The following is a 20210-nucleotide window of genomic DNA, read 5'->3' on the forward strand; positions in this document are numbered from 1 at the left end:
GGCCACCATTCCAGAGGACATGCTTCCATGCTGATACCCCTCATTAAAAATATAATGCGTTAACTAAATTTGTGACTCAACTCCTTGGGGGAGAATTGTATGTCTCCTGCTCTGTTTTACCCACATTCTGCCATATACTTCATGTTATAGCAGTCTCGGATAATGACCCTGCACATGTTGTTTGTTTTAAGAACACTTTCACTGCACATTTGACAAAACGCAAAAGAGGTACCAATGTGAGATTTCTAAAGACAGCTACAGCATTCGACCTAAGATTTAAGAATCTGAAATGCCTTCCAAAATCTGAGAGAGACGAGGTGTGGAGTATGTTTCAGAAGTCTTAAAAGAGCAACACTCTGATGCAGAAACTACAGAACCCAAACCATCAAAAAAGAAAATTAACCTTCTGCTGATGGCATCTGACTCAGATGATGAAAATGAACACACTGCTTTGAATCATTATCAAGCAGAGCCCATCATCAACATGGATGCATGTCCTCTGGAATGGTGGTCGAAGCATGTGGGACATATGACTCTTTAGTGCATCTAGCACGTAAATATCTTGCAACGCTGGCTATAACAGTGCCAAGTGAACTAAGCCTGATCTTACTTTCAGGTGACATTGTAAACAAGAAGCAGACAGCATTATCTCCTGAAAATGTTAACAAACTTGTTTGTCTAAGTGACTGGCTGAACAAGAAGTAGGACTGAGTGAACAAGTAGGCTCTAAAGTTTAACATTGTTTTGGTTTTGAGTGCAGTTATTTTTGTACATAATTCTACATTTGTAAGTTCAACTTTCATAACAGAGAGATTGACCTACAGTACTTGTATTAGATTAACTGAAAAATATTATTTCTTTTGTTTCTTTTTTACAGTGCAAATATTTGTAATAAAAAAATAAATACAAAATGAGCACTGAACACTTTGTATTCTGTGTTGTAATTGAAATCAATATATTTGAAAATGTAGAAAACATCCAAAAATATGCAAATAAATGGCATTCTATTATTGTTTAACAGCACTATTAATTGCAATTAATTTTTTTAATTTCTTGACAGCCCTAATGATTTTCAATAAGTATTGGAACATCTGGGAAGTTCCAGAAGACTGGAAGAAAGCTAATATTGTGACAATATTTAAAAACAGTAAACAGGATGACCTGGGTAATTTTAGTCTGATAGATCCCAGGCAAGATAATGGAATGGGTAATATGGGGCTTGATTACTAAAAAAATTAAAGGAGGGTAATATAATTAATGTCAATCAATATGGGTTTATAGAAAACAAATCCTGTCACATTAACTAGATTTTTTTTATGAGATTACAAGTTTGATTGATACAGTTGTTGATTTACTATATTAAGACTTCTGTAAGACATTTCACTTGGTACCACATGACATTTTGATTAAAACAACAGAATTATATTCAATTAACATGGCACACATTAAATGGATTAAAAAATGGCTAACTGATAGGTCTCAAAAAGTTACTGTAAATGGGGAATTTTCATCAAGCAGGTGTTTTGCCAGTGTGGTTCTCAGGGATTACTTCTTGGCCTGACACTATTTAACATTTTTATCAATGACCTAGAGGAAAACATAAAATCATAACCGATAAAGTTTGCAGATGACATAAGAATTGGGAAAGAGGTAAACAATGACGAGGACAGGTCACTGATTCAGAGTGATCTGGATCATTTGGTAAAGTGGGTGCTAGCAAACAATATGCATTTTAATACAGCTAAATGTAAATGTATACATCTAGGAACAAAGAACATATGCCATACTTACAGAATGGGGGACTCTACCCTGGGAAGCAGTGATTCTGAAAAAGATTTGGGGTCATGGTGGATAATAAAGTGAACATGAGCTCCCAATATGATGTTATGGCCAAAAGAGCTAATGTGATCATGGGATGAATAAAGAAGGGTACCTTGAGTGGGAGCAGAGAGGTTATTTTACCTCTCTCTTTGGCACTGGTGGGATCACTGCTGTAATACTGTATCCAGTTCCAGCACCCACAATTCAAGAAGGATATTGATAAACTGGAGAGGGTTCATAGAAGAGCCATGAGAATGATTAAAGGATTAGAAAATGTGCCTTACAGTGATAGATTCAAAGAGTTCAATCTATTTAGCTTAACAAAGAGAAGGTTAAGGGGTGATTCAATTACATTCTTTAAGTGTCTATATGGGAAGTAAATATTTTTAAATGGGCTCTTCAATCTATCAGAGAAAGGTCTAACATGATCCAAAGGCTGGAAGTTGAAGCAAGCCATATTCAGACTGGAAATAAGGCATAAATTTTTGACAGTGAAATTTTAGCCAGTGGAACAACTTAACAATGGTCATGGTGGATTCTCCATCACTCACAATTTTTAAATCAAGATTGGTTGTTTTTCTAAAAGATATGCTCTAAGAAAATTTTGGGGAAGTTCTGTGGCCTGTGTTATACAGGAGGTCAGGCTACATGATCACTATGATGCCTTCTGGCCTTGGAATCTACCAACTACTATACACAGAACACTGAAAAGCAAACAGATAATCATTTTTGGTCATTATTGATTTGAACCAAATTCAAATGAATGACTTATCGCCCAATCCTGAGAACTATGGGCATAACTTAAATGAATTGCTTCATTCACATCAGTGGTATCATGCATGCAACTAAAATTAAGCACATGCATAAGTATTTGTAGATCAAGTTGAAAATCTCCATATTAACTGGCACGGTTGCCAGCTATCACTCTGTAAATTGCATCCTTCCCCACCCTTTGTGTTTAGCCTCTTTCGGCACTGGTCCTGAAAAACACTTACGCACATGCTCAATTTTATGAATAAGTGCAGTCCCAGGTATGCAAATCTAAACACTGGTGTAAAACCACTCACAAAAGTGAACTCACAACATGCTAACCATGAAGTGGTCACAATCCAGTATACTATCTTTGACCAGAGCTATTGACTTCTTAATAAAAACCTTTTAAGGGCTCATCTAGATGGCACGGCAATGTGCGCCTCAGAGGTGTGATTTCTAAAGCACACTAGTATATTTGCTTCAATGGTTCACGTAGACCCTGCTGGTCCTTTAGGAACCTTTAGGGTACACCAGCTGGGTCATCAAAGACCAATTAATGCACAAGATATTATCGTGCTTTAGAAATCAGACCCACTGTAGTATGCATTACCCCCACTATGTAGGCAAGCCCTAAAACAGGTGCTAGAAAGCAGTCACTTAGTTCCATGAGTGCAACAAAAGTATGTTTTTGAGGGGTACACAGTTCAAGGTGCATTTTCTAGTTTGTCATATCAAATTCAACATATACACAGAATTTCACGAAAAACGGACTTAATTTAAAAATGCAACCTAAAAGAATAAAGAAGAATTTGTTTATATTGCGACAACTTCTCCATTTCCCTCCTACCTACAGCACAGCACATAAGGTCCTATCCTCAGACATGCAAGTAAATTTGCTCATGCAACTAGTCTTATTAGCTTTGATGGGACTGCTCATGTAAGTAAAATCACTCATGTGTTTAAATATTTGAAGGACTAGGCTTTTAATCTGCAGCTCCCAAACCTGATCATTGCATTTGCTTGGGCTACAAGTAAAATTATCTATTTGAGCTCTTAAAGTTGGGTTTTCTCCTATACTTCTTCCTGTCTTGAAAAGAAAAGATAAAAGAAAAGAAACCTCATTATGCAGAAAGTACAATACTTGTTACACAGCCAGCCTGAAACAATAGTGTTTGCTCTGCATGTATCTGATCAAGCTGTTATAACTCTTTAACTTTGTAGTTTAACAATTTCCGGGAAAGAGCTCAGGGTTCAGGCAAGAGATTACACTGAAAGAAAGACGTGTATAGTTACTGGAAGGATCAGGTAGCACCAATTTGGTGGATGGAATCATTAAAGATTTAACAAGAGATGTCACATGCAAGCTGAAATATGGGTGACAAATGCCATTGTTTAATGCATTTGTGAAACAAATTTGTTTGAAAAACTGAAACAAAATGGAGGTCCCTCTGGAAGAGGAAGACAGCACTTTCACCAACATTTCCTTGGCAGATGATTCAGGTAAGAAGCCAGTCATTTGATTACAGAACACAACAAACTCCAAGACTAAACAATAATATTAAGCAATACAAGAAGTCTGTGTGTGCACATGCAGATCTTTCGTTACCCGGTAGAATGTTATTTTTAGGAAATGCCCTTGACTAAACTTGTCTAGTTGTTTAGTTGAATAAGCCTTGTGATTTTAATAAAAATTGAGATTTTTCTGGGGAATTGTGGAAGTAGTCTAAATAGTGTATGGTGACATGTATTCCCAGCTGGAAATTGTGTAGCCTTCCACTATTTTAGTAGGAAAAATACAGTACATTTGTTAGCTCAGTAGCTGTTACTGTTAAAAATAAAATGTCCATTGAATACAGATTAGCACCATAATCAATATAAGCAGATAAAGATCACACAAAGTGTCACAAATTAATTAGTGACTGGAATGGCATAATTTAAATCCCAACTGTTATGCATTTAATTGTTTTTAAAGAAACTGTAGGGGAACCTGTTTGTGGACCAAAAAATTATTTGGAATGAGGAATAGGATATTTCTATTTATGGGAAAAATTGAATGTGTTATACCATGCAGATGTAGTAAAATTATTAAAGAGGACAGGCCAGATTCTCAGCTGGCATAAATCAGCATGACCTCAGTGGAACAATGCTGATTTACATAGGCCAGAAATGTGGCTCATTGATTACTGTGTAAAGCATGGCCCATTTCTTCTCATTCTACATATGACTCTTTACTATAACATTTTATTTTGTATAGGGTCTTTGTTCATACTGTCTCCCGTAATTCAGACTTTTAGGATTTTATTCTCTATCAGCATCATATAAGTGTGATGGAGCAGAGAATCAGACCCTTAAGTATTATTTTATTGCTTTAGAAAGCATGTATCACTATAATAGCTAGGAGTTGATATGCAAAATTGAAACTATAATTTACATAAATTTGTGGGTGGTGTGTATCAGAGGCTTGGGGAGACTAAGCCTCCCCAAATTAAAAAGGCTGGCCATCCAGGGGGCAAATGCCACATACAGCACAGGTCACCTCCCTTTAGAGGCATGCCAGCCTGCCACCTTTGTGCTCTGTGCAGTAGCACCAGAAGCTCTCTAGAAGTGTGTGTGGGGGGCACTGGGTGCCCAGACTGTGGCCCCACACGTACACCATCCTGTTCTGCCTCTTCCCCACAAGGCCCCACACTCATGCCGCCTCTTCCTACCTGCTCCACTTCTTCCCCTGAGGTCCGTGTTTGGGCAGGCTGCACAGAACGGAGGGGTTGGGGGGGGAACGTGTTTGGGATTCATTGGTCACAATCCCCAGGCAGTGTGAGCCCAACAAGCCAGTGGATTGTTCCCCTACCACAGCTGGCTGGGGGGGAGGCAGGTCACCCAGCAAAGGAGCAGGAAGAATAGCAGCCTTTATTCTGTGCCCCAGGGCAGCACCCTCTCAGCCCAGCACAGCTCTTGGACGGCTGGGGTGGAGGGGCTGAATTCCCAGTCAGCTGGGGCTGCTTTTCCCCAGGCCAGACTCTGCAGGGAAATAAAGAGGGGTAGGCAGAAAAGTGATTCACAGATATCAATTACGTGGTTGTCTAGCACTCCCCTCCTGCCCAACCCCCTCCTCACACACTATATCCCCTGCACAACCCACCTACACATACACTATACCCCTCCCATTTTTTTCTTGCCTTAAGGATGAATGACTGTGTGGTGGGGGGAACAGGCAGAGAGGAGTGAGCTGTGAGCAATTTGGCGGCAGGTCCTGGAGTCCCTGTCGGAGGGAAGGACCCACCGCTGAATTGCCGCTGAAAAATGAAGTGGCGGTGGCAATTCGGCAGCAGGTCCTTCCCTCCGACAGGAACTCAGGGACCTGCCGCCGAATTGCCGCCAAAGAAGTGGCGGTGGTAGAGCTACTGCTGAAGTGCCGCTGATCGCAGTAGAGCTGCGCACCTCCGGTTTGTGTGCCAGAGGCAAGCGCCTCACTCACCTCACCCTTGTCATGGCTCTGGTGCTACAGTACCCAGGATCTGATTTTCAGAGGTGCTGAGCACTGACAGTTCATTAATTTGAATTAGATGTAGTTGCTCAATACCTCTTCAAATCACATCCTAAGCATCTCAAAAGTTAAGCACTAGATACTTGACCAATGTGACTTGTCCAAAATCACACAGGAAGTCTGTGGTCACATCAAGAATGGAGGCCAGTCCTGTTCTTCCATCCCAAGACCACCAAGTCCCCTGAGTGGGTAACACAAACAAAGCTGCTGCCACCATCTATAATATTGATAGCTAACATGTCATTTGTCAGTAATTAAAAAAAACTCAAATATAAACACCCAAACTTGGAATTAAACATATTACACTAAATAAATACGTTTGCATCGAAAGCTGAAGTGTGCTACATTTGGGTCCTGGTGACCCATGGAGAGGTGTGAATTCCAGAGCTGGGGTCCCTTAATGTGACAGGTCTGCCACTGACCCCAGAAATTTTTGTCTCAGGAATCAACAGCAGGAGCAATAATTAATAATAGCACAGGAGAGAGAAATTAAGAGGTACTGAATACGCAAGACAGAAAAGTGATGTTTTCAGATAGAATTTGAAATCACAGGGGAACAGGGGCACAGGCATGCTGTTCTAAGAACAGTCATATGATTCAGACCAGTGATTCATCTAGTCCCGTGTTCTGCCTCTGCCGGTGGCCAGAACCAGATGCTTCAGAGCAAGATGCAAGAAGCCACCTAATCCCTAGCAGTTAGATATTGGTTTAAACCCCGAAGCATAAGGTTTAATATTACTTCCAAAATTTATGTTAGCATTAACTATGATAACTCTGGAGGGTAGGAACTGAGGAAGAGAAGTTTTTTTGTTTTGTTTTTTTTTACTATAGTGGTAAGACTGGTGAGAGACAGAGATGAGGCCAGTTACAGATGAATGGGGAAAGAAGGAAGGGAATTAGAGTGAGAGAAAAAATTCCAAGAAATGAATTACAGACAGTGCAAGGAGGGAGCAAAAGCAAAAGGCAATTTGAAACCGGACTCTGAAATGAACGATAAGCAAGTGGACTTTGCTTGAGCATGAGCTGATGTGATTGCAGAAGCAAATGCTCCAGTTAAATTAAGTTTAAAGTCTGATCACAGAAAGGCAATCATCTTAATCAACTGTAGTAAATATTTTTGCACCAATCCTATCAGAAATGGACAAAAATAAAGAACTTTAATACTGATGAAGATAATAAGTATAGCCTACAAGAAAAACATTGTGCTAAATGTGTGTGCTACCTGATAACATATCAGACCAATAAACATATAAACTGCAAGTTTTCATATCAAAGTTTCTTTAGTATAGGCATAGCAAAAAGCCAGGGAAAACTGTGGCTAAGCAACAGGGTTACTGATTCTGATTAACTGGCTGCAAGCCATGAATATTTAATATCTGTTGCTATTTCATAACAGCAGCATTTCTTCATTTTGTTGTTAAAACCCAGATTTTTTTAATTTCATTTTTAATTTGAATCAGACAACTAATACAAAATGGTAGTAAAAGATAAGCTTCATCAGTAGTATAGTAGCAGCACAGACATCAAGGTGTGTTGAGAAGCAGTAATTTATATTTGTGAAGAGGTAAGTATTTCCATGTTTGGGTAAAGAAGTAAAGGGATATCTTTTCTTTTACATACTAACAACACTTTACAAACTTCTCAAAGAAGTTTACAGACTCAACTGATTGTGTAAAGTAAATAAAGACAAGATTTCAACTAAATGGTGAGAATAGCACTTATTGTTAATTGTAGAAGCTAGGATACTGCCATTCTGTACCCTGTGTTAAAGGCAACATGAGCTGGAACAAACATTGAATTTGTGCCTGTTTACTTCTTTACAATGTCTAAAGAAGTAAACAGGCACATTTTTTCTGCTTTGTGGACTGGTGTTTTATATAAGCATGTATGTACAAGAAAATCAAGGTAAACAAGAGCTGAATTTCTAATGGAAAAAAAATTGGACATGAAAAACAAAACCCTTTTCCACAGACCTTTCAGGCCTTCTTTATGTTGTACTTCACAAAGAAGCAAAAAGCATAAACCCACTTCCCTCTTATTGTAAAGTCACCATTAAAGGTTTGGTGAGCTATGACTCATTGAAAGGTCTTTTCACAACACACAGCAGTACAACGGCTACATTAGCAAAATGCCAAGACCATGCCACGTACTTTACGTTTGTCATCCATAGCCTGAAGCTGGGGGAGAATCCGTAGGACAAATTTTTTAAAAATTGGATGTCAATTTGTGTTTTGGGAAAAATGCATATCCAACTCTCCTGGGTGAACAAAATGGATTATTCGGTATACAAATAGGTTCTTGGCAAACAGTTTGAATATGCAATTGCCATATTTCTATGTACAAATGAGGGTTGCATGCATGCACACATTTTCTCCATGCAAGTGGGACTCCATTTTTTAAAAAAGTTCTTACTTAAATGGTTTCATCATCATCATCATGTTCCTATTACACCTCTGGTGTTTAGGGCAGTGACGAAGCTCCTTCACTCCTGTCTGTTTCTGGCAAGTCTTTGAGTGGGTTACCAGTTGTGCCCCAGGTTTTTCAGCTCGGCTTCCACAGCTCTTTGCCATGTTGTTTTCGCTTGCCTTCAGGTGTCCATCTTATTGCTACTCTGGTGATGGAATCAGTTTCCATCTGAAGCACATGACCAATCCGTCTCCAGTGCCTCCTGGCGATGATGGTCCTCAGATCCTCTTGGCTGCACTGTGTCAATAGATCTTGGTTTGACATTGTTCTGGGCCAAAAGATACAGAGGATTTTTCTGAGGCAGGTTGTATGGAATGAAGACAGTTTGGACATGCCATACTTTCTCATTCCCCAGCATTCTGCACTATAAAGTAGTGCTGAAAGTATGCAGCGCTGATAAATCTTGAGTTTGGTTTTGGTGTTGTATTTTGATGATTTCCAGACTGTATTTAAGCTCCTGAAGGTGTTCCTGGCTTTACTGATTTTGTTTTGAATGTCCTGGCTTGTTCCACCATCCTGGCTGATGGTGCTGTCCAAGTATGTGACAGTTTCTACATTGATGAGAACATAATCCTCTATCCATACTGGTGATGGTGAGGCAATATTAAAGGTCATGAGATGTCTTATTGTGGTTGATTTTCAGTCCAATTTGCAGGCTGAATGCATTGAGTCGAATTGTTTTTTCTTGTATATGGTGTTGGGTATGTGATAGGAGAGCAACATCATTTGTGAAGTCCAGGTCTTCAAGGGATGAGAAGATTGTCCATTTACTGCCTAAATTAAACGGTTTACTTAGTGTTAAAGAGAGGAAATACAAGTAGACTACAAGCTTGTTGGGTCAGGAACCGTTTCTTATTCTGTATGTATACAATGCCTACCACAGTGGGGCCCTGATTTCAATTTGGGCCTATAAGTGCTACTGGCATACAAATAATAATATGAGACAGATTAGTGCAATAACCTGAGACACAGAACTCATTCATTCAAATACTAGCTTGATTTTGTTTGGTAAATAACACTGCCATTATGAAACTATTATGGATAATATTAATCAACACTTTTTCTGCTTTTGGTGTAGGTCTTTAGCTGTGATTGTCAAGTTGCATGAAGGTGCCATGTGTTACTTACAGCACTTCTTATAGCTAGTGGCAAAATGTAATAATAATTGTATCGCATTCTGGCAAAAGCAGCATTACTTGAAAATCTTATCAAAGGCCATCTGTCATCCCCGCAGATAAAGAAAAGACTTGATATTAGGGACCTGTAGTAGTTAGCACTGTTAGTAAAAAGTATCAAGCAGTTTGTATTCCTTTTAATTTCCCCCCCACATGACAATATTGGTTAAAGAAGGAAAGATTGTGGTCTAAAAAGTGATGTGCCATACTCATTTCAGCATTTGTACAACAGATCCTATTGTTGATGAAAAGGGAGCACACATTCCTGTTCTAATGGGGAACAGTGAAGCCTGTGTTGTCAATCAGTGGAAGCAGACTCCTCCTATGTCTGTAACATCATCAAAAAGGAAGTGAATGGTTTATTGGTTTACCCTATGCATCATGGAAAAAACCGTGATGCAGACATGAGTTTTAGAAATAAAACATCCAAAAGTGTTCACTACCACTAGAAAGTGACAAGCTATATCACTGTTTGTCTGTTGTCTCAGGAGCCAAAACATGCTGAGATTCTCTCTCTCTTTCTAGTCATAATATAATTGTACATATTTATCCATTCAAATAATCTTGACTATTAATGATGCCTTATATGCTGAAAGATCATTGCTATTATATGGAAAATACTTTTTTCAGTGAAGCTGAATAAATTAATTCCTGTTGCAAGCAATGTCAGCTAGTTTTAGGAAATCTTAATTGGAACTTGGCATACATGTAAGTATAGATAATTACTTTTGTACAGTGAAACTTGCTGTTCCTGTAAATTGAAGATAATATGGGCTACACAGTACCATGACACTCTCTCCTGGTCTGGCAAAATGCCTTAGATAATATTATCAAGAAAATTAATAAGAAATGGATTAGTGCTGGTTCTTAGTTACATGTAAATCAGTTGTGACTTCAGGATCACTGATGTCTTGCTAAAAATTATTTGCTCTCTGTGTAAATCTTCAGTCAGAAAATCCACTTAGCTGAAGTAAATGATCTAGTGATCTATTAAAACAGTTTTAATAAACAAAGAGGCTGAATAGTGGAACATTACTTAGGGCAGTGTAAGTATTTCCAGTAATAAAAAGAATCCTCTTATTTCTTCTTTAAACAGAGCTGAGTAGATATTAGTATCTTGGTGCGCTGCTTTACAAGATAGAACAGTCAATTTTCAGCATATGTGATTAGTAATAAAATGTTTTCTTCAAGATAAAGGGCACTGAATTTCAGAAACAAAAACAAACTACCAAAATTCTATGAACATAGTTTATGCCTAATCTCTCAACCTTCTGGTGAATTTTTCAGACAGTCTCTACTATTCAGAAACAAATAACCAAAATCAAGTATGACTAATTTGCACTTACTAATATGCAAATAAATATCTGCCCTTTTGATTTTGTCCTTCCCAGTGAGATGGGAGCCAGGTGGCAGCAGATCTGCTTCTAGGTTCTCGCCAAAGGGTAGTTAATCTTCAGAAAGGCAAACCTGCCAATAACCACAGGACCCAGGGAGGCAGAGGAGGAACTTTGTCACAGTGCCTACAAAACAAATGTGGCAGTATATGATCCAGACAACTAAGAGCTAATCTAGTTGATTGTGCTACAGTAACACATGCAAGGAAACAATTTTATAAAAAGAGAAATGTAAGCCTCAGATATGATAAAAGAACACAAAGCACATTTGCTCTCCCAAATGATCAGAGTTATGTATCACAAAAAGACATTATGATAGTGCCCTACCCCAAACTGAGCAAAGTAAAACAACCCCTGACAGCACCCCACATAATAAAATGGAAAACAAAGGCAAGTCAGAATATCCAATGTTTTATCCAACATGATTTCATAATTCAGATAACTGACTGGTCCACAAAAGAACAAGCTAGAATAATGGTTTGAGGACATCTATTACAAGCAGTTACACTCAGTCACAGAAAGAGTCATAAACCAAGCAAGGACTCCATTGCAAGCCCACTCCTTAAAAAAAAAAACCCACCAAAAAGACCTCTAGGATTAATTCATGAACATTTTTACAAAACAACAGCAGCATCTACCATAGGTATTTTGGAGTCTTCCCCATTATTCGCCTTCTCCTTGCATTTGTATAAATGTTATGAATGGTTATTAAACCACTAATTTAGATGGAGACTAGTTTGGAAACCTAGCAATTATTCCACATCAGTGAACACTGCAATTTGTGCAAGAACCAGGTCTTTTGCACTTTAGAGGCCTGTGAAGTGCTGAATATCTTATACCTTCAGCTCCCATTCTTTTAAGCAGAAATTGAGGGTGTTCAGCATTAGGCTCAGGAGGACAAAGGGGGCAGTGTTTCAGTTAAATGAACCCCCATGACTGATTAAGGAGTGGCACTGCTAGGATACAAAGCTCTCTCTCTTAAAACACGGACTAATGGGAGGGAGAAACTACTACAGCTATGAAGAGAAGCCTCCTCAGGTAAAAAAGACCTGTAACAATTTTTTTGTTTGTGGACAAAAACAGAGTGGTTTTTGCCTGGTAAACAAACTCCACATACGCACACATACATATGCAAAACCGTCCATGCTCTTGAGTTTAGAAGGAATTTAATTAAAAACAGGAGAAATGGATTGTGCTTGTGGTTTTGTTGTAGCAGTGCTATGCTCCGTCTATGCCAGAGATCTAAGATGACTCTTGGTTGCCAGGCTGGCAGCATAACAAGGGCAGCATGCAAGATCATAGGGAGAGAGCTAGCTTCTACTAGTAGCACTCGCTGGCCAATCAAGGAGTGTCACTGACAAGCTCCAGAGTCATAGCTACAGTACTGGGGGCTTGTTTGCAGGGATTAGAGAGGATTAGAGAGGTTAAAAAAAACCCTTTTCTAAAAGCAAACAGCTTGCAACAGCTCTAATTACAAAGGCTCTATGACAGAGAGGGTGAGGATCAGCCACAAATCCTTTCATACCCTGAGAAACTTGTTCATTTTTACATAAACTGTTGCTTGTTAGGTAAAAAGAAGAGTGGGTTTTGTTTGTTTTTAAAATTAGCACAGCATTTAGGATACATCCATCAACATGGTACAGTATCATGGAATACTTTCCAAGGTGTAAACACAGCAGAAAACACACTTCCTCCCCAGGAAGGGAGTGTATAGTCCAAGACACTCACCTACATACCCATGTGGCACAAGTTACCTATCTATAACCAGATACTTATGTGCTGTCCCATCCACCTTGAAAAAAAAAAACTGCGGTATAAGATGGCTAAACTTGAGGTGTCAACAGCTTATAAAGCAGGCGAGTTCAGAACCTGCAGTTAGTTGTATCTGACATCTGATTCTCTACATTGCATTGTCAGGATGAGACTTGAACATAGAAGCAAAACCAAAACAAACCAAAAAATAAAACCCCAAAACACGCTAGTGGCTTCTTTAGGTCCAAATTGACTTTAGTGGGAGCTGTGTATGCGCAATCAAAGACAGATTTTGGCTGAAACACACTAAAAGCTGTCAAATGATTTCCAATCTAAAAATTGCAAATTGCTCAGGTACTACCGATACAGAATATCTTGCATACCATACCACTGACATTCATGTCCAGTCTTTGTGGCAGGGACCATCTTTTTGTTCTGTGTTAGTACAGTGCCTAGCATAAAATGGTTCTGGCACATGATTAGGGATCCTAGCTGCTACAGCACTAAGTGAAATAATAATAATAATATTGAAAAAGTGTTTTTACATGGAAATCTGTAGAAAGTCTAGATGACAAAAGAAATAATCACAAACTTGTGCCTCTTTAACATGTAGTATTTGTATTTGCCCTATTATGTGGTTATGATACATTCTAGCAATATTTTTATGGTCTCAGAATACTACATTATCAGATTATATTAATTTAAAATTATTAATAGAGAGAATATTGGTAATTAATGGTTACATACATACAGTTCCACGTTATTAACCTAACTTTAATAAAATGGCATTTCTGTACCATTAACACAACATGAAGTGATTGTGCAATCTACAGTCTAATCAGAAAAAAATATCTACATGCAAATAAGAAGAACTTGCCTGAATCTATTTAAAAGAAAAGAGATCTGTGACTAGCCTAACTAGACACTAGAGGGCTCTCTTACACCATCATTTGTTCTCATTTCATTGGTAGAACTGAAAGGTGAGCCTAATTGTGGGTGAAGTCTCAGACTCAAACATCACAATGCAGCATCATCATGTCACCATATACAATAATTACATAGGCTTTATAGAGCACTGTATACCATTGAAGCATTGTACAAACATTAACAAACACAATAATCTAATCTGAGCTTCATAGCAGTCTCCCAACCAATGCACTCTACCAAAATGCCCTCATCTCAGATCCTATGGTACAGTGTAAGAGGAGGTGCATGCATCCAATTTTGGGTTGGTCAACTAACTGAACCAGTTCCCAACATAAATTAAAGAAGCGTGATGGTTGATCTAATTTATGCTGACTACAGTTTTGAATGACCATTCTGGCAGCTGGGTCATAAGAGATCCCTAACCATGCCTCCTTGCCAACCCCTGTGTAGGAAGCTGGGACAGCTGAAAGGTGCAACAGTGTCTCTAGGTCACAGCAATTCTCAGCCAGGGGGCCGCAAACAAGATTCAGGGGTCTGCCAAGCAGGACCAGCGTTAGATTTCCTGGGGCCCAAGGCTAAAGCTCTGGAGCCCCACAGGGGCTGATGCCCCAGTCTCACTGCCTGGGCTGAAGCGGAAGCCTGAGCAAGGAGCTTTGCAGGGTCCTGGGCAATTGCCCTGCTTTCTACTCCATAACACTGGTCCTGGCTATTATATGCAGAAAAACAGTGGTGACACAGGTGGGCATGGAGTTTTTATAGCATATTGGGGGGAGGGGAGGGCTTGGAAAGAAAAAGATTGAGAACTCCTGCTCTAGGTCACCTGAGAATTCCAAACTACCTGGGGAAATCCTTCAGTATTGCGTAAGCCAGCCTTAGGACAGCTTTCAGTCCAAAGTTGCCCTATCCAGATCAGGATCTGGAGCCTTGATTGAAACTCTCAGAGTAGATGGCTTCTCATTTGCCTGATAAACACAGGTTATGAGTCTCATCTTATGAACATTTACTCCTGGGTAGAGGACCCACTACCATGAATAGTCCCATTACAGTAAATGAGACTACTGACAATATTAAGTATTATACTAGTTCTGCACTTACAGAAACATAAAGATGTTCATAAAATCCAACAGATGTGCACAAAAAGCAACAGGAGAACTTCAAATGGTTTGGGAATTAGTGACTGATTCAGCTAAGTATCTATGATTAGCCAGAGATTAAATCTCACAGATGCTGCACAAGTGTCCCTTCCTCAATACCTGATGCAAAAGACTGTTTTTCCTTGGAGATACACCTTGTGATTACTGGCACATATCAGAAACACTTCTAGAGGGTGGAGTGTTACTTCCCCATTCAGAACTAATTTGCATGTGCCTGTGCCCCTGGCTGCCTTGGTAAAATTTTGCATATGCAGCATTGCCAACCTCAAGAGATCAAAAATAATGGGTCAACCCCACCCCCATAATGAAATTGGCCCATAAAAATCATGATTTTTTTTAAAATTACAAGTAATATTTTTAGTGTTTTGACATTTTAACCTCTATTCCTTTGCCAATATGTCTGTGATAATTTCAGATCGAAAAGTCAATTGTTAATGAACTCAAAAACCACACACACCTCTCCCTGCCTGCTCAGATAAAGACTCCAGTACTTACCCTCTTCTCATCCCTAAGATAGGGGAACTGTCATCCATTTCCTGTTGCTGTCTTGACCCAGCAGCAACATTTCTGTCACAATCAATTTCCAAGAGTTGGCACCATCACCTTTCCCCGATGCTCAGGGGACTCCCCTTCCCCACCCAAAGGGTGACGCAAGCTGACCTGTGATCCCCTCCACATCCTACCCCCACTATCCTCTGTACCTGCTCGGCTCCCTACTGCATGCTGCCTGAAACCACTAAATATGCTTTCTGCTCCCCATCCTGATTTCACATAGTCTCTTCTGCTCCTCACAGCCCCTGTCTCTGCGCAGCCCCTCAACCACTTGGTAGCCATTTTGCCTGGGGGCTGGCTTCAGCCCCTGGACACCCGAGGGTGATGATAACTTCAGCAAGGGCAGCCTCGCTGCCCCCTGCGGATGTGCTGTCGGGACAGTGCAGCCCCCGAGCTGGTTTCAGCCCCGGAGACAGTCACAGGAGATGGGGCCATTGTAAGTAAGGGACAAACTCATCAGTTGGCGCCTCGCGTCATGTTTCAGGAGACAGGTTAGAAAACAGCGCAAGCGGGCAGCCCTGGAACACGGCTCAGGCCTGCTATGCGGGCTGTCAGCACTCCACCCCCCTCGAGCACTGCATTGACCGCCCCACCCAGGGCCCCGGCGGGTCTCTGGGCTTTAGCACACCTATGCCCCAACCCTCTTCCCCAAGCCTCCTTTTGGTCTCACAGGCCACGCCCACTATGGGACCGTTTATCCAATCAAGCAAAGCACCAGAGTGACGTCATCACATATGTTAGCTCCCTTTGCTTATTTGCTGTCCCTGTGGAACGCCCCGCCTCCTCGAGCCGACTGATTCCTTCCGCCCGGTCTCCTCGAGAGTCTCTGCTCTGTTTGTTGGGTAAGCGAGGCGTGGTGTGCCCGCACCGGCCCTGGGCAAGGAGGCTGCGCAGGGGAGAGGAGGCGGAGCCGCAGTGAGTTGGTTCTGGGCGCCGGGGACTGCAGCCTGTCGAGCAGCCCTGCGATTCTGAGGTGAGTGGGGAGGGGCCGCCCCTTTTGGGGCTTCCAGCGGAGCGCACCCGGCCAACGCCCTGTAAACGAGATTGGGCTCGGCTGAGGCCAGCCAGCGGCGGGGCCAGCGGCGTTGGTCGCTGCGGCCGGGCGGGGCCGACGATACGCTAGGCGGCAGGCCGGGGCGGCGAGCTGTTCTGCTCAGCAGCCGGCCGCCGCTCCGCCCGTCCCGCCAGCTGCTCTGGGGCAGAGCCGCTCCTGGCGCTCACCGCTGTTCAGCGCGGGCTGTCCACATAGCGAACCCGGCTGGAAGGGCCCGTGCCGGGGCTGAAAGCAGGACACAGCAGTCCCCAGTACAGTATTGAGCTGGTCCGTGCGCGGGAGAGGCGCCCAGCTGCCTGTCCTGTGAACTGACCCAGGCCAGAGTGAGGGCAGCTGTAGTGCTAGGCCTGGTCTACACTACGCGTTTAAATCGATTTAACGCTGTACTTGTCCACACTACAACACCCTTTATATCGATATAAAGGGCTCTTTAAATCAATTTCTGTACTTCCTCCCGACCAAGAGGCATAGCGCTAAATACTCGCTATTAACTATTCGGATTACGGTAGTGTGGACGGAAATCGACGTTTTGGGCTTCCGGACAGGACCGCACAGTGCACCACTGGACTGCTCCTGATCAGGCATCTGAACTCGATGCAATGGAGCAAGGCTAACAGGAAAAGCCCCTGCGAACTTTTGAATTACATTTCCTGTTGCCTGCGTGGAGCGCTCCTCTAGCCACAAGAACACGCGTGGCGGAACCTAGCAGTCTCAATTCCAAAAAAGAGCTCCAGCAATGGACCGTACGGAGATACTAGATCTGATGCTGTAATGGGGAGACCAAAATCTGTGTATCAGAGAGCTCGCAATTAACAGAACACGAATGCCAAAGCGTTTGAAAACAATCCTACCAGTACACAGCGTTGCAGTGACAGCATTCAAATGGGAAGCCGAGGCTTCAACATGGAACGCTCTTGTGGGGGGGTACTTAGCAGGACCCCACTCATCCACAGTCCCACAGCAAGTCTCTGAAACAAGTATTTTGCATCTCTTGGCTGAGCTCCCACTGTCTGTAGTTCAACAGTGTCTGGCGTGGGTCATGACGGCGACAACAACTCCTCAAGTTCCACCCCCCCCCCCACGTGAAAGAAAAGGACAATAATCATTTCTTGACTTACTGTTCATGTCACCCTAGTGTGTACCTGAATGCTGCTGGTAGTGCGATGCTGCAAGCAGTGAAGAGCAGTAATCACCGCGTCCTCCTCCCTCCTCCCCTCCCGGTGGTAGACGGTGCAATAGGACTAGTAACCCAGCCTCATGAATATCCTAACATGTTGACATTGGAAGGCCAACCATTGCTGGTTACTTCCCCAGTAGATTAGGACAGAAACGGCTAATAACCACTTCATCATAGCAACTTTGGGGGGCTTCAAGGAGCCCCTATCCCTTTCCTGTCGTAAAGAAAAAAGATTCCGTACTGCCTTTGGACTGTCATAGGCAGCAGCTGCTGGGCCGCTCCTCTCCCCCAAACTTGCTTAATGTCTGCCTGGACCTATCATCATGCTGGGAGGCTGCCTCGCCCTCATTTGTGTCACTAAACACTGTGTTTCTTATTCCTGCATTCTTTCTTATTACTTCATAGACATCAAATGGCAGAACCACTGCCCGGTAATCCCAGGAAAGGTTGGCGGGAGGAGGCGAAGCAAAGGTGGGGTTGTTGCAGGGGGCACCGGGGCGGCCCGGAAATACTACACTGGCAGCCAGCGTGTGCTTTGATAACCACCTGGTCTCTCATAACACAAAACTTGCCCCTTATTCTAGGTCAGGACTGACCTCTATTTTAGACGAAACCAATATAGGAGGGATTGAATCATCTCCCAGGTGAGTTCAATCCCCATTTTGCTTTTGGCGTTGCGCCCCGGGTCCCGGCCGATTCAGCCAGGGGCACTCATGATAGCCCCGCGGATCAGTAACAGTAGGGGGAGGAGAAAAAACCATCATCTTTCATTGCCAGTTTCCTCTCGGCAGTAGACGGTTACCCGGTGGTGTACCCGCTCTTGCTCATCATGAAAAAGCAAGTGAATGCTGCTGTGCTAGCGCTGGAGTATGCCTCTCTGTCCGCGGCCATCCAGTACACATACCGGAGTGCTGGGAAAAAAAAAAAAAAGCTGAAATGGGCTCCATGGTGCTGGTGCTATGGCGTCTGCCAGGCAATCCAGGGAAAAACGGCGCAAAGGATTGTCAACTGATGTTTTCCCCTACAGAGGAAGGAATGACTGACCATTTACCCAGAAACCCACCCCGTGACAATTAATGGATTCAACTCACCCAAGACATTCCAAGGGGCGGGGGACGCACTGCGGAACTAATGGATAGCTATCGGAAGAGCTACCCCCATGCAACGTTCAGAAATCAACGTTTAGCCTCGGACCATGACAGCACAACGCCGAATTACTGTGCCTAGTGTGGCCGCATGAAATCGAATTTATAATATCAGTTTTATAAAACCGATTTTAGCTAATTCGATATTATCCCGTAGTGTAGACATGGCCCTAGTCACTTACTCCCCATGTATGGTGACAGACTACATGGTGTGTGGACTGGGACTAGGAATCGGTTTGAAAGTCTCTCCCTGTTCTCTTTGGTCTGTGTGTAAATAAGGACTGGGCAACACTTGACTCACCATCGTAGCCCCTGTAAAATTCACCTCTAAAGATGGTTACACCTATGTTAGAGTAGTAGCTAGTTCTTCTTTTGACGTTTTTTTTTCTCTTTAAGCAGAACCAGAAGTCCTGAATCCAGGAGTAGAAAGTTCCCATTGCACAGTGATGAATGCTGACATGGATGGTAGAAGGCCTTTATTCTTCCTAACTAATATTCTTTAGTGTAATAGCTAATTTTGCCAGAAAGACTGCACTAAAGTTTATGTGGTTTATTGCAGCTGTTGAGGCTGAAAATCAGGTGGAACTGGAAGAAAAAACACGTCTTATTAATCAAGTTTTGGAACTGCAGCACACACTTGAAGGTTAGCAGTTTGCCATCCTAGAATGTTACAAAGTTGAATAGCATGCAGATATTTGTAGGGAGACTCCTTGTATTCTATGGTAATGCTTAATCCACTGATCAAAAGGCGGTCTAAAGTACTGCTGCCCATGGTCCTTATCCAAGGGAATGTTTACTGCCCAATGCAGAGTAAGATACATAAATATGATGGACAGATACTTCATTGGCATCAAACAACATATTTTTCTGTTTGTTTGTATGATGTAGTGTCAACACCCTTTGATATGCTCTCAAAAGTCAAAGTGGACCAGTTTCAGTAACATTTTAGTCATAGACAAAATATGCTTGTGAATGAGCTTATTAATGCTTGAAGTTCTGCAAATTTCTATGGCTGCTTAGTCAGCAGTAGATAAGTATATTAGCACCTGAAGAAAAATTAGGTGAATCTCACAAAATAAATCTACAATTGAAATCTTAAACAGACCAGAAACAGAAAAGTGAAGGATAATTAACAGAATGAGATGGTTGGGTAACAAGTTTGCCATATGATAACTGTCATGTTGCAAATAACTTGATTTAGCAAAAGACTGTTGGATGACACTTATGCTACTGTGGTGTTTCATAGGTATTGCAGTTTTACATTATGTAAAAAACTTGATTTGGGTGCATCACATG

The 20210-nt window shown here is 41.8% G+C and overlaps 1 protein-coding gene across 2 annotated transcripts in view; it reads left to right on the forward strand.

Annotated features, from left to right (window-relative positions):
* SCOC (short coiled-coil protein) overlaps nucleotides 1-20210 on the forward strand; it is a 302069-nt gene that overhangs the window by 279276 nt on the left and 2583 nt on the right. The window contains exons 1-3 of one of the 2 annotated variants that reach the window (XM_032805304.2): nucleotides 16366-16511; nucleotides 19314-19379; nucleotides 19474-19557. In XM_032805304.2, the coding sequence (XP_032661195.1) occupies nucleotides 19361-19379; nucleotides 19474-19557 (103 nt within the window). In that variant the 5' untranslated portion in view covers nucleotides 16366-16511; nucleotides 19314-19360. Of the gene's footprint in view, nucleotides 1-16365; nucleotides 16512-19313; nucleotides 19380-19473; nucleotides 19558-20210 lie in introns of those variants that run through there. The other variant, XM_075066283.1, reaches the window with a different exon arrangement.

The sequence above is a fragment of the Chelonoidis abingdonii genome, chromosome 5 (genome assembly GCF_003597395.2).
Source record: "Chelonoidis abingdonii isolate Lonesome George chromosome 5, CheloAbing_2.0, whole genome shotgun sequence".
NCBI lineage: Eukaryota > Metazoa > Chordata > Testudines > Testudinidae > Chelonoidis > Chelonoidis abingdonii.